Source organism: Chelonia mydas, chromosome 1, assembly GCF_015237465.2.
Source record: "Chelonia mydas isolate rCheMyd1 chromosome 1, rCheMyd1.pri.v2, whole genome shotgun sequence".
Classification (NCBI taxonomy): Eukaryota; Metazoa; Chordata; order Testudines; family Cheloniidae; genus Chelonia; species Chelonia mydas.
In genome coordinates, this window is record NC_057849.1 from 247443551 (window position 1) to 247456486 (window position 12936).

At 42.1% G+C, this 12936-nt stretch overlaps 1 protein-coding gene across 14 annotated transcripts in view; it reads left to right on the forward strand.

Annotated features, from left to right (window-relative positions):
* Positions 1-12936, forward strand: part of TBXAS1 (thromboxane A synthase 1) — a 323500-nt gene that overhangs the window by 141411 nt on the left and 169153 nt on the right. For 10 of the 14 annotated variants that reach the window (XR_005222459.2, XM_043541631.1, XM_043541625.1 and 7 more), the window contains one exon: positions 10428-10524. The exons of the other annotated variants lie outside the window; for them this stretch is intronic. Coding sequence is in view for 9 of the 10 variants with exons in the window: in XM_043541631.1 (XP_043397566.1) it covers positions 10428-10524 (97 nt within the window). In the remaining variant the exon portion in view is untranslated. The remainder of the gene's footprint in view (positions 1-10427; positions 10525-12936) is intronic. 14 annotated transcript variants of the gene reach the window in all.

The window sequence follows — 12936 nt, forward strand, 5'->3', positions numbered from 1 at the left end:
ACTTTGCCCAATAACATTTTCCCCACTTGTTTACAAACATTAGATTTTCCTTTCTGGCAGTTTTAGTAATCCTGTTCTGGCATTTGTAGTCTTCACTTTTGCCCCAGAATAACTTCACACTACTAGACTATCTGCTTTTACGCTCCGACCTTCCCCTCTAGCCTGAATGCATGCCCACACACTGTCACTCTCATGCATTCTGGACCACAGAGAAACGTTCCTAACTCTACTGCTTTTCGTTCTGGCCTATTCGAAGAGAATGCTCTAGAACAGAAAACAAGCAGAGCATCTCGGCTTTGTGCGCAGCCACCCTTTCTCGCTTTGGCATCCCATTAACAGCAATTTTCTTTTTGTTGATGTTACATTCCTTGCCTCCATTTATCCCGTATTAAATAGCTATAGCCCTGTCACTGAAATCTGTCTTGCTTTTTACTTTTTCACTGAAATTGCCTACTTGTCTTTCAAGTCCAGCTGTTCATAGCTTCAGACTAGTAATAATGATACACCCTAAGCAGATCCTTTCTCCCCCACTTCAACAAGGAAGAAAAAGCTGCCTATGTTTATCCTGGATAACATTATTGTGTTATCTCCCCAAGCCATCTTGCACCTTTCTTAACTTCACTGATAACAATAGATAACATTGTCAAATATCAAAAACACTCCTACAAATCCAGACAAATGAACAAAGTCTGAATGGCAGTCAAACAAATTTGAAGAAACCTTGAAATCTACCAGTTGTGGCTTTCTTCCAGTATGTCTTGAGAATAGTTACCTAACATTTTGTTTTTCCACCAGCACATGGAAATGGAATATTTTGGGTTTAGACTATGTGCAAGGAGGTCAGATCTGAATAAGGCCATTTGCACTCTGTCCGTCACAATGTCACAGGAAAGCTGGTTCCTGAGTTGTGTGCTGAAACACACGGGGAAACATCTGTCACATCATTCATAGATTCATAGATTCATAGATATTTAGGTCAGAAGGGACCATTATGATCATCTAGTCTGACCTCCTGCACAACGCAGGCCACAGAATTTCACCCACCACTCCTACAAAAAAACCTCACACCTATATCTGTGCTATTGAAGTCCTCAAATTGTAGTTTAAAGACCTCAAGGAGCAGAGAATCCTCCAGCAAGTGACCCGTGCCCCATGCTACAGAGGAAGGCGAAAAACCTCCAGGGCCTCTTCCAATCTGCCCTGGAGGAAAATTCCTTCCCGACCCCAAATATGGCGATCAGCTAAACCCTGAGCATATGGGCAAGATTCATCAGCCAGATACTACAGAAAATTCTTTCCCAGGTAACTTGGATCTTACCCCATCTAAAACCCATCACAGGCCATTGGGCCTATTTACCATGAATATTTAATTACCAAAACCATGTTATCCCATCATACCATCTCCTCCATAAACTTATCGAGTTTAATCTTAAAGCAAGATAGATCTTTTGCCCCCCACTACTTCCCTCGGAAGGCTATTCCAAAACTTCACTCCTCTGATGGTTAGAAACCTTCGTCTAATTTCTAATCTAAATTTCCTAGTGGCCAGTTTATATCCATTTGTTCTTGTGTCCACATTGGTACTGAGTTTAAATAATTCCTCTCCCTCTCTGGTATTTATCCCTCTGATATATTTATAGAGAGCAATCATATCTCCCCTCAGCCTTCTTTTAGTTAGGCTAAACAAGCCAAGCTCCCTGAGTCTCCTTTCATAAGACAAGTTTTCCATTCCTCGGATCATCCTAGTAGCCCTTCTCTGTACCTGTTCCAGTTTGAATTCATCCTTTCATCACATGGAAGTCAGTCAAACATACTGTTTAACAAGTGCAGACAAAACAAACTTCATCCCAACTCAGTGAAAATGTTGCAGTCCACATGTGGATAATAAGACACAGACAAATACAACCAAGCTTGGTGGGAAACGTGACGGGAAAATATTTTAGAAATTTTCTTCTGCCAATCTTGCCAGGTTAAAGTACTACAAGCATTTTCGGTTTTACCCAGCAGAAGCAGTGTATTCTGAAGCAGGGGAGGTGAGCTCGTATCTTGTTAGAGTCATATTGCCATTCATTTTCAGTAATATAATGTAAAGCACAATCCTATGAACAGCTTTCGTTTTGCATTAACGAAATAGAATACTGATACAGCTAATAAACAGTAGTGGTACACGCACACGCGCACACACAGAGATGTAGTAGTGATAATCATTTTAGCCCATTAGACAGTATAAAAATAAACTAAAACACCTTTGGGAAACTGAAGTCCTCCAACTGCAGAACAAGTTCAGTATCAGAACTGCATACTTCCGTACATGATGCTGACCCACCTCTGCAGCTGGGAGAGAAATAGTCCAGTCTCCATGCCCATTCACTTCTGAGCCTCTCTCTTGAGATTGACAACTATGGTGTCAGTTTTGATGGTATTTATGGTATTTATAGAACTTCTCTCCACTTGGATTGACACTGCAACTAATTTTGCATAGGCCACCAAATACCCATCATATAATGCAGTTATATGCAGTCATAATACATAACTGTACTTTTCTTCTCCATTGCACTTTTCATCCATTAAATAAATTAATCCTCTCAGCTCCCCTGTATGTAGGTAAATGTTGTTAATCTCATTTTACAGATGAGTTAACATAGTCATGGAAGGTCCAGTTCTCCAGTTTGTCCGAGCACATGCTTGAATACAGTGGACATGTGGGGAGCAGCACTAGGAAGCAGGTGTAGCCTTTATTCTGAGCTGCTAAGACCCAGCCCACTTTAGAGGTGCATCGGAGTATCTCTAATTTACACCTCTGGCATAAGATCCCTGAAGGGTACCACCATGCCCTCCCCCACAGAATGCTCCCAACAAACCTCTTTCTCTCCTTACTATTACCCATGGAAATCTTACTGTTAAAACACAAGAGCCCTATACTGGGACCTGACAAGACTGGTGCTACTTTAAGAGGAGTACAAAGAATCATAGAAGATTAGGCTTGGAAGAGACCTCAGGAGGTGATCTAGTCCAACCCCCTGCTCAAAGCAGGACCAAATCATCCCAGCCAGGGCTTTGTCAAGCCGGGCCTTAAAAACCTCTAAGGATGGGGATTCCACGAGCTCCCTAGGTAACCCATTCCGGTGCTTCACCACCCTCCTTGTGAAATCGTTTTCCCTAATATCCAACCTAGACCTCTCTGCAACTTGAGACCATTGCTCCTTGTTCTGTCATCTGCCACCACTGAAAATAGCCGAGCTCCATCCTCTTTGGAACCCCCCTTCAGGTAACTGAAGGCTGTTATCAACTCCCCCGTCAGTGCAAGATAACCTCATCCAGTGCAATAAATGCCCCAATAACAATTATGTGATGAAACCAAACAATCACTATGCTCTTGAATGAACTCACGTAGGAAAAATGATAAAAGACAAAAACACCCTATCACCTGTGGTTGCTCAATTTTTTTCCACAAAGTGCTCACTCTATAGCTGATCTCTCAGTCCTCATCCTCAAAGGGAACCTTTCAAAAGACTTTGCTAGACACTAAAAATCATGTACTGAACAGAGACACTGGATTTATGGTTTATTAGAACAATCTGTAACCCACTAACCCCCCATAACCCACTCTATGACTACAGGGGTTTTAAGGGGCCACTTCACCTTGAATGGTCCCATGTTTTAGCATCAGTAGTTAACACCAAGATCGAACAGATAGAATATGTATTTAGCTCTGACACTCTTAGTACCTTTCCCAGATCCGAAGAAGACTTGTTATAGCTCAAAAACTTGTCTCTTTCACCAACAGGAGTTGGTCCAATAAAAGACATTACCTCACTCAGTTTGTCTCGCTAATATCCTGGAACCAACATGTCTACAACAACAGTGCATACCTCTCACTACGTGAAATTTAACTAGTGAGAAGTGAAATTTGCAGGGTTTTTTTGGGGGGGGTGGGGGTGGGGGAAGGAGAACTTAAAACCTCTTTCTGAAAAGAAATGTAGCTCCTCATAAAAAGGAGTTTATGAACAATTTAATCTTATATAGAAGTCATGGTGACCGTGTCTCCTCTTACAACTTCATAGTAGCTTGGATTTCTTCTTGGGGTTGGGAGACCTTTGTGTAACTGGATGACTGGGGAGGGAATACATGGAGGAAAGGGGAAAGACACAGTCGAAGCTAGTGTGTAGGCCAAGACGTGGGTGCATTGGCAGAGCTGTGTTGGAAGTTTCCTTTCCCTGTGCCTGATGCTAACCAGTGCTCTTGATGCCTCATTCAGTAAGTTCACCTGTTTTTAGTAAGTCTATTTTTTAAGGCTACGTCTACACTGCTTACCATTGGTGATGCCATGCAGGGTAGGCGTAGCTACATGCCACAGTGAAAAGTAGCTTGTGTCCAAACTTTGATGTGTAGCTCTACATAGCAGTGAAAGGCTCTGGCTCCCCATTGCTGGAGCCTTTCCCTGCTGTGTCCCCCTGCCAGAGCCTTTCCCTGCTGCTGGCACTACACTGCTAAAAATAGCAGTGTAGACAGGGGAGGCTTTGCGTGGGCATGTAGAGACCCATGTAGGGTACATACTCACTGGGTTTAGGTGTGACTTTACTCACCTGAGCAGTGCCTCACCATCTACACAGCTATGGTACATATGCTAGGGGGGAGAACAGTATATGTACTCTACATGCCACTGTAAGGAGTGTGCAGTGTAGAGTACTACTTAGTACTACTATCCTAAGAAGTAATATGCATTTCTGAACTCTCTAATCTAAGGAATCTTGGCTTCTGAGCTGTTTGCCTCAAGTTCAGAACTTTGTTAACAGAAGAGAACAAAGGTTAAGTCCCTAGGCTGGGACTCGGGAGACTTGGGTTCAATTCCTGACTCTACCACAGACTTCCTATGTGATCTTGGGCAAGTCACTTAGGTGGAGATTTTCAAAGACAAAAATGGTCATTAGGTACCTAAATCCCATTGAAAGTCAATAGAATTGAGATGCTTAACTATTTATACTTCTGAAAGTCTCCCCCTTTGTGTGTGCCTGGATTCCCCATGTGCAAAATAGATAATACTAACCTTTCCCCCACCCTTTTGTCTGTCTTGTCTATTTAGATTGTAAGCTCTTCTGCACAGGGATAGTCTCTTATTATGCTTATGTACAATGTGCTTACTAGCACATTGGTAAGACCCCACTCTCTTTTGAGGCCTCTTGGTGCTAGTATGCTACAAATGATGAGACAAATCAGCAAGGTCTCTCACTCTTCCCCTCCTTTCTTTTCCTCTCAGTCCAGAGTCGCAGCCATCTTTGTGAAGATTGCATCTGGGTTGTGCGGCTGTGAGGCACATCCCATTCAGTCCCATAGACTGTGGGCTTCTCACAGGAGTTGGATGAGGGCAGGACTCATGGCAAATCAATTTGCTGACCTCTGAAATAATTAAGCGAGCAGTATCGACCTTATTTTTAAATGAACGCACATATTTTTCTTTTCCATATTTCTCAGCTTGTTGTGAATGAGCCTCTCTAAAAATAATAGAGGAGGAATGATCTAGGAATGATCTAAGAAAATACACTTTCCTTCTGTATGCTTGCTACTTCTGTTCCTCTTTCTATTTGTTCTCCTTAGCGTGTTCTTTGTTCTCCCCAAGGGAAGGAGAGACATAGTATTTTCTTGTTTAGTTTGGCTCTCCAGATGATCTTCACCTGCTTTACGAGACCACAGCCTAGAAAACAGAGCCTTGTTGTTTATTGCCCAGCAGCATTATTTTTCTTAATGAGAAATGTAATGCGTCTGAAGTGCATGGGCCTGATAACAGATAGAGAGATCAAAGGCTTTTGAGAGTTGATGGCCCAGCTATAATCAGGGTGATTGGAGTGCAGGTGTTTCCCGCACAGATGTTGTGCAGAAAGTGCCCTTTTAGCCATGATACACCATGCACATGTTCCACTCGTCCTGTGAAGTAAGGCAACTTTGAATGGTGGCCATCTTGCTAAAAGAGTGTGTGTTTTCTAATGGCATAGGAGCTATTAGTTAATATGAGGCTATAAGGGACACTAGGAGATGGTCCAATAGAACTAGAATGATCACTGTCTGTGTCACTTTGAATGCAATACTGATGGCACTAGGTGTGATCAGAATTTGTCCTCCAATGTGCCCTAAGACTGAGGTTTTAAGGTCAGTTGGGTGTGCCATGATGTAGTGTGAAAATCCAAATTTGGGTTCTAAAATCAGTACCTGGCAGATGCGGGATCATTGTGAAGTCAGCAGAGAAGAGGTGATGGCATGGCAAGGTGATTCAGAAGCGATCTCCATCTGGTTGATGATCATAATAGTGCTCCAGAAGGATCCATGATCAGCCCTTCCCTGCTGTGGAAAGGTACTGGATTGACAGCCCGAGTAATTGAAATCCTTTATTTATAGAGCAACTGTAGCACAGAGAAGAGTAGTTAAAAATTTACCCAACCCCATTCCCTTCATCAGCTGTGATCCGTAGGACCCTTCTCTGGTGAGAAGGTCGCTGAGTCTCCATTCCATGCTCATTCAGTCCTTGCTCTTTATTCTGAGACTGCTCTCAAAGGGAAGGCAAATGGGATGGTGGTTTTAATGGTGTGTAGATATCTGTTCGCTAGGAGTTGGACTGATATCACCAACTTGTTACATATAGGCTACTGAACAGGGATTGCCAGTAACTGACAACTGCAGGAGAGATGGAGGTGTAGGGTAGGTGCAGCTAGGGTTCTGGAAACCTATGGAGGAGGAGCTCCTCGTGGGCATGGTGCTGTACTTGGAAGGATTTTGGTCTTGTGCGATTAAAAGGTGAGAGGGAGGGCCAAATTGTTCCCCCAATAGGTAGCATTGGTCTAATAGCTAGAATGGGGGACTGGCAATCAGGACACCTAGGCCCTATTCTCCACTCTGACGCTGATTCGCTGAGTGACCTGGAGTATGTACTTTAATCCTTGTGCCTCAGTTTCCCCATCTAAAAATTGGGAATCATCATTCAGCTCTTTGTAAATACTTTGAACCAATAAGGTGCCTCTTATGATAGATGTTATATATTAATGATAGTACTTAGTATTTACATAAAAGTGTATCTTGTGTAAGGGTGGGATAGGGCAGGGATAGCTATTCACTCCTCCGCTTTCCTCCCTTCCCTACTCCACCCACCACATTAATATGCCCTCGATGTGGCTTTCCATCTTCTATTCACACCCTTCAACTCACCATCCCTACCTGGATTGAAAACTGGACCCAACTGCTTCTGTGCTTGCTGGGCTTGACGCCACTCTGCTGCCACATCTGCGGCCCCGTCACTGAAGCCTGCTTCATTATCACACTAGGGAGACTAGAGGGCAGTCTGTGAGACAGCTTAGGCCCTAGCACTGAAGTAAATAGGGAGGAGTTGCAAGCAAAACTGTAAAAATTCCGACCTGTTTGTTTGCAGATAATTCCTGAGGAGAAAAGAAGAGCTCAGTCTGCTGAATAAATTATTGGTTGTAAACTGGCTAGACTCGACCATCTAGAATTGAATTTGAACGACAGGCAAAATAATCCGTGTACTACATTAACTGCAATGTGTTTGTTCATTCATTCTTACAGACCAAACTGCAGCAAGAAATAAGAGTCATAAATGAGTTTTTGTGCTTGCATGTGTCTATGGGAGCCTCTTTAGTTATTAAAATGCTCTGGATACAGATTAACTTCTTTTTCTTAATATATCATTGTTTCACTCCCCTTGAGCTGCACACTGTTTGGGGGAGACAGTGAAAGGTTGCCTGGCTTTTCTGTAATTCTTGTAAGTAAGTCTGTGTTCTCTGTTGAACAGCTGTTGGATAACTTCTTACAGTAGTACTCCTCAGAGGGCAGTATAACTCACATCCCTGCGCTTCCTATAGAAACGGTACCATTTCTCCCATGGGGGAAGCACAGTCCTGTCACAAGCTATGGTAAATTAGGATACTTGGCCTCCCTACCATGACAAGTAATAGATCTTTGTCTTTAAATTGCTGGCCTAAAAATGTGCGGGTTTTACTTATGTTGGGAGGCTCCCATTTAAACAGAAGAGATTATGAAAAGCTGAATGTGGCAAATAAATAGAAATACCACACAAGAGTAAGGTTAACCTGGAGAAACTTAATAAAAGGGAGTATCCTCAATTAACCGTGAATCCATGAGTTTCTTTTCTCTCAAAGTGTTTTGTAAAATATGACAAGAATATGCATTTTTTCCCAATAATAATCCTAAACTAACTATTGCTGTATAATAATATTAGATGAATATAAAGCTATATGGCAGAGGTTAAACGGTTATTTATTTGGAAATAATGGATTATTGTTCAGAAGTTTTTTAACTTAATAGGGTATTTAAGAACAAATACAGGTAGGGAATATCCTCTTGGTTTTGAGAACAAAGCCCTGATCCTATAGAGACTTATGCTCATTCTTGATTTTAACTCTCATCCTTAAAGTTAAGCATGTGCCTGTGTTTTTGCAGGATCAGGATCCACGTGTGTAAAGCAGGAAAGCTCATGTGATCTTCCTTGACCTTCAGGTCCCCTCATCCCTTTTCTTTTCTTTTGAAACATAGGTGATGAGAGTTAGCAGATTATTACTATGACTCTTGGACCTGAGTTTTCCCAAAGTGCTTTCCCATATTCCCACTTTTTTAGTTCCCAGAAAAAGTTAGGAATAACCTTCTAATAAACATACAGATTGGGGAAACAGAAAGGAGACATCAGGGGAGCAGTTATGTTTTGGGGTGAAAGAAAGCAATGATACACTGATCCTCCCTTACAACCATTGTTCTTGAAAACCGGTTGAGAGCACAAAGGCAGCTCTGAACTTTGCATAAAAGCAATTTTAGCCTTTTAGTATTTTTAATCCCTGGGTACATCAGTGGATTTTTTCCATCCATTCCCTCCTATGCCCCTCCCTTCTTTGTAACTGGATTAATCGTTACAAACAATAAGAGAGAATGGCTGGAAACTTCATTGCCAGATGCTAATGACAGCTGTGATTTCAAATAATGAGTCAGTTGAAGAGTACTGCCCCAGAAACAGGGACTCTATTACAAGCATCTATATCCAGTGCAGATACATTAGGTTCAAATAAACATATTATGATTCAAGTTTGTTATGTGTTAAAGTAAATTTGAGCTTTGTGTAAAATACTAGAATTGCATCTCAGGGGACCTCTCTACTAAACAGTACAGGCAACAGAATCGCCAACTACCCCTACTACCTTGCCAATGTGCCTAATCTTTTATCTGGAGAACATCATGTCTAGGAAGGAATGAAAGTTTTCATAGCCATTTGTTCTTTGGTGTGTCTCCAGAGACTTCAGACTATTGGTGGGCAGAAGTGGAGAAATTCATCGTTTTGTCGTGGATAAGAATTCAGACAATTTTTTGTACCTCTGAGGGTTTTATCATCGTGAGATCGGTCTTTCATCATGAGATTTTCAGTACTTCCTAGCTGAAGCGTGGTCTGAAACGCTGTACCAAGTGAGGCCACAAGCATTCTTTGTAAATGCAAATGCCAGGGCTCAGAAGAAAAGTGTGAGTGTTAACAAACATACTTATTCTGTGGTATCTGGTTAGACTGATGCAGATGATGTAGAAACAGGCCTATATTTTTTCTACATCTGAAGCAGATAAAGAATCTCACTTCATTGTCTGAGAAGCCAGAAGGAGCCATTGCATCAGATTCAGGAAACGATAGCTCCCTCCCCAAAGCTATCCAGAGTAAAGAGAAGACAGTGTGGTCTTATTCTTACTTGGAGGCAATACTGTCCTTGTCCCTCCCCACCCCACCTTCCTCTGTCATTTGTTTGTTGTAATGATAAAAACACCTCTGAGGTGGTCTACATCAGCAATGCCATTGTTGTTAGCAGCAGGGGAACTGCACCATTGCCCAGTCAACAGTGACTGAACATGTTTCTGAACATGTTTAGGGTAGAAATGTTCAGTGCAGATACAGCCTAGTGGTGGAAAGGCATTAGATTTAGATTGGACAAAGTTTCTAGTAATTCTTTCTTGTTTGGTTGGGTGCATTTTTTTCTTTTTTTAATCAGTGTTTTCTTCCCATTCTTTTACAGTCTGTCTTTAGTGATAACGTATTGTGTTATGTTATGTTATGCACTGAGTACAGTATATAACAAGCAGCTGTGCGTAAGTAGATGATGGACTGGTTCTTTAATTAGTTCTCAGCAAGTGTTTTAATTGGTGATGACAATGGATAAAATGTTTTTAATTGGTTCCTTTAAATACCAATGAACTTGACAGCTTAATATTTTTAAATATTTCAGAGAGGTGGAGAGATACTGAACTGCCAAAGAGAATGGAAACCTGATATGAGTAATTTACAAAAAATTTATTTTAGCCAACAGAGGCATCTTAGGGAAGGTGGCTGTTCTCCGGCTGGCTGTGGCTGCTAAAATGGTTTTCCACCTCCTTTGTAGATACTACATCGGTCGGCGAATGTACGTGTTGGTGTCCAAGCCAGAGATGATAAAACATATCTTAGTGAAGGACTTCAGCAACTTCACCAACAGAATGGTAAGTTTAGTAGAAAGACTCTACCTCATACTGTAAATTCAACACGTGGGAGGCCACATCCTGCAGTCCTCAGGCAGGCCAAAGCTCACATAGATTTTGATGGGGTTTTCCTGAAAAAGAAGCTTCAGATCTGGCACTGTGTGTTTCAGGAAAACCAGCTTTAGAGAGAAGGATGGATGAACTGCTGAATAAAACTAAAGGAATGCAAATCTGACCACACATGTCAGCTAAATGACTCCATTATTTTTCAGAGCACTTTGAGGGCATGAAGAGAAGGTGTTAAAGAGAGAAATAATTGTTTTTTGGGAAAGGCACTGGACTGAGACTCAGGAGAGCTGGTTAAATTCCCACTCTGCCACTGACTTCTTGTGTCCAGTCACTTAATTTCTCTGTGTCTCAGTTATAAATGGGAATAATACTATTGTGGCATTCCCCAGGGTGCAACCTGAACTGCTGGACTGCTGTGTCCCTTAGCTCTCCAACCTGGGATGCTTTTTACACTGCTTTGCTTGTGAACAGCAAACCCCTCTAAGCTCTGCTCATTCACAACCACCAGCATGTAAAGTCACTCCCAGATGAATACACGCATGTTATGCCCAGCCATCCATGAATTACATACAGGGTGACACCCGCATATCCCTCAGTCCCAGCCTTGGTTCCCAGAAATGTGGGTCTTATACTCTTCAGGACCCTCCTGGACAGTATAAACTCATAGATAGTCCATCATTCCAACAATGGGCAATGAATCTGCACCAGGCTTGTTGACTTAAGTAGAGATTCCCAAGAGCTTCAACCAAAACACACTGGTTTAGATTATTAACTAGAGAAAGACAGATTTTAAGTGATAGATGCAAATAAGTCAGGATTGGTTACAAAAGAAATAAAAGCATAAACATACAAGCTAACTCCGAAACCCTACCAAGGCTAATCGGCTTAAAAGCAAAAGGTTTGTCTCACCATGAGCTGCAATACATTTCACAGGCTGCGTCCCTTTCCAGCCTCGCACCACTTCCCCTCTTTATTCAGTTCTTTGAGAGTCATTGTTCTCATGAGCAGAGAGATGGAAGGAGGAGAAAGGTGGCTACGGACATTTTCCCCCACTTCTTATACCCCAGTTCTTTGTGCCATGCAAATCCTTGCTGGGTCATGGGGCAGGCAGTTCCATTGCATACATGAGCTCCAAACTGTCCTTCAGATGAACTGTAAATTTCTTGTTTACAACTCTCCCCCACTGGAGAATGTCCGATTAAGCCAGTAATGGCTCTTTAGCACTTTGCTGGCATGCTAGGGTATCGTTGTCTCTGAGATACTGGTTTTTGGGCATTGCCCAGAACTACAATGTGTTTCAGTAACAATCATATAGCAAAATCTCATAATTTTACATGCGGTGTTGTCACACACATTTCAACTGGGTAATAATAATCTGCAGATTATGAGTTTTCAAATGATATCTCACAAGGCATACTTCATGCAAAATATATCATATTGTTACAAAAGTGGTGAATGTGGGGTACAGAGTATCATATGAGGTACATGGTGTCACAGTCTCCTTTCCCACACCCTTTGTCTGTCTGCCTTGTCTATTTAAATTTGAATTCTTTGGGACAAGGGCTGTCACTTAAGATGTGTCTGTTCAGGGCTTAGCACAGTGTTGTTTGATATTATGGTAGAGCCCAACTGCGATCAGAGCCCCAAAGAATAAGGATATGTTTAACAAAGACATCTTTGTATGGAATGTTTAATTATTTGTTTCAGATCCAGTTCTAAATATTTTTAAAAAATATTTTAAAATGCTCTTCTTAAGGATTGTTTAGAACAAATAATAAAAAGGAAGCTACAAAGGGATAGCAAACATTTCTGGTATCCAGTAGACATTTTACAGGAAAATATGGCCACGCTTGTTTTTCGGCTTAACCTGTTCCCTTCTTCTTCCTACACATTCACAAGTGCTATAAGCCTGAACCAGGTCTGCTCAAGCCTGTTGAAATATGTTACATGATGGGTGGTCATACTTAATGACCCTTCGAACCGCATAAGATAATCTTCAGAAGTTAGAGAGCCGCGAGACATGCACAACCTGCTCTGCAGGGCAGCACCTGCTGGGGTACAGTCCTGTGCCCTAATACCCTCCTGCCGGGCTAAGGCCCGGAGACACCCCTCCGCCCTCCACAGGGCAGAAGCCCCAAGCTTCCCCCCCGCAGTCTGGTAGGTGGAAAATGGGGGGCCTGGAGGGCTCCAGAAGCCGCACTTTAACTGTTAAAGAACCACATGTGGCTCACAAGCCACGGTTTGGCCATGCCTGTGTTAGATATTCAGGAGGACTGTATGTTCTCAAGGGTGAAATTCCATCTCTGATCTACTATCCATCTCAACTCCCCACTGCTCACTCTTCTTCTCTAATCTGCATGTTTT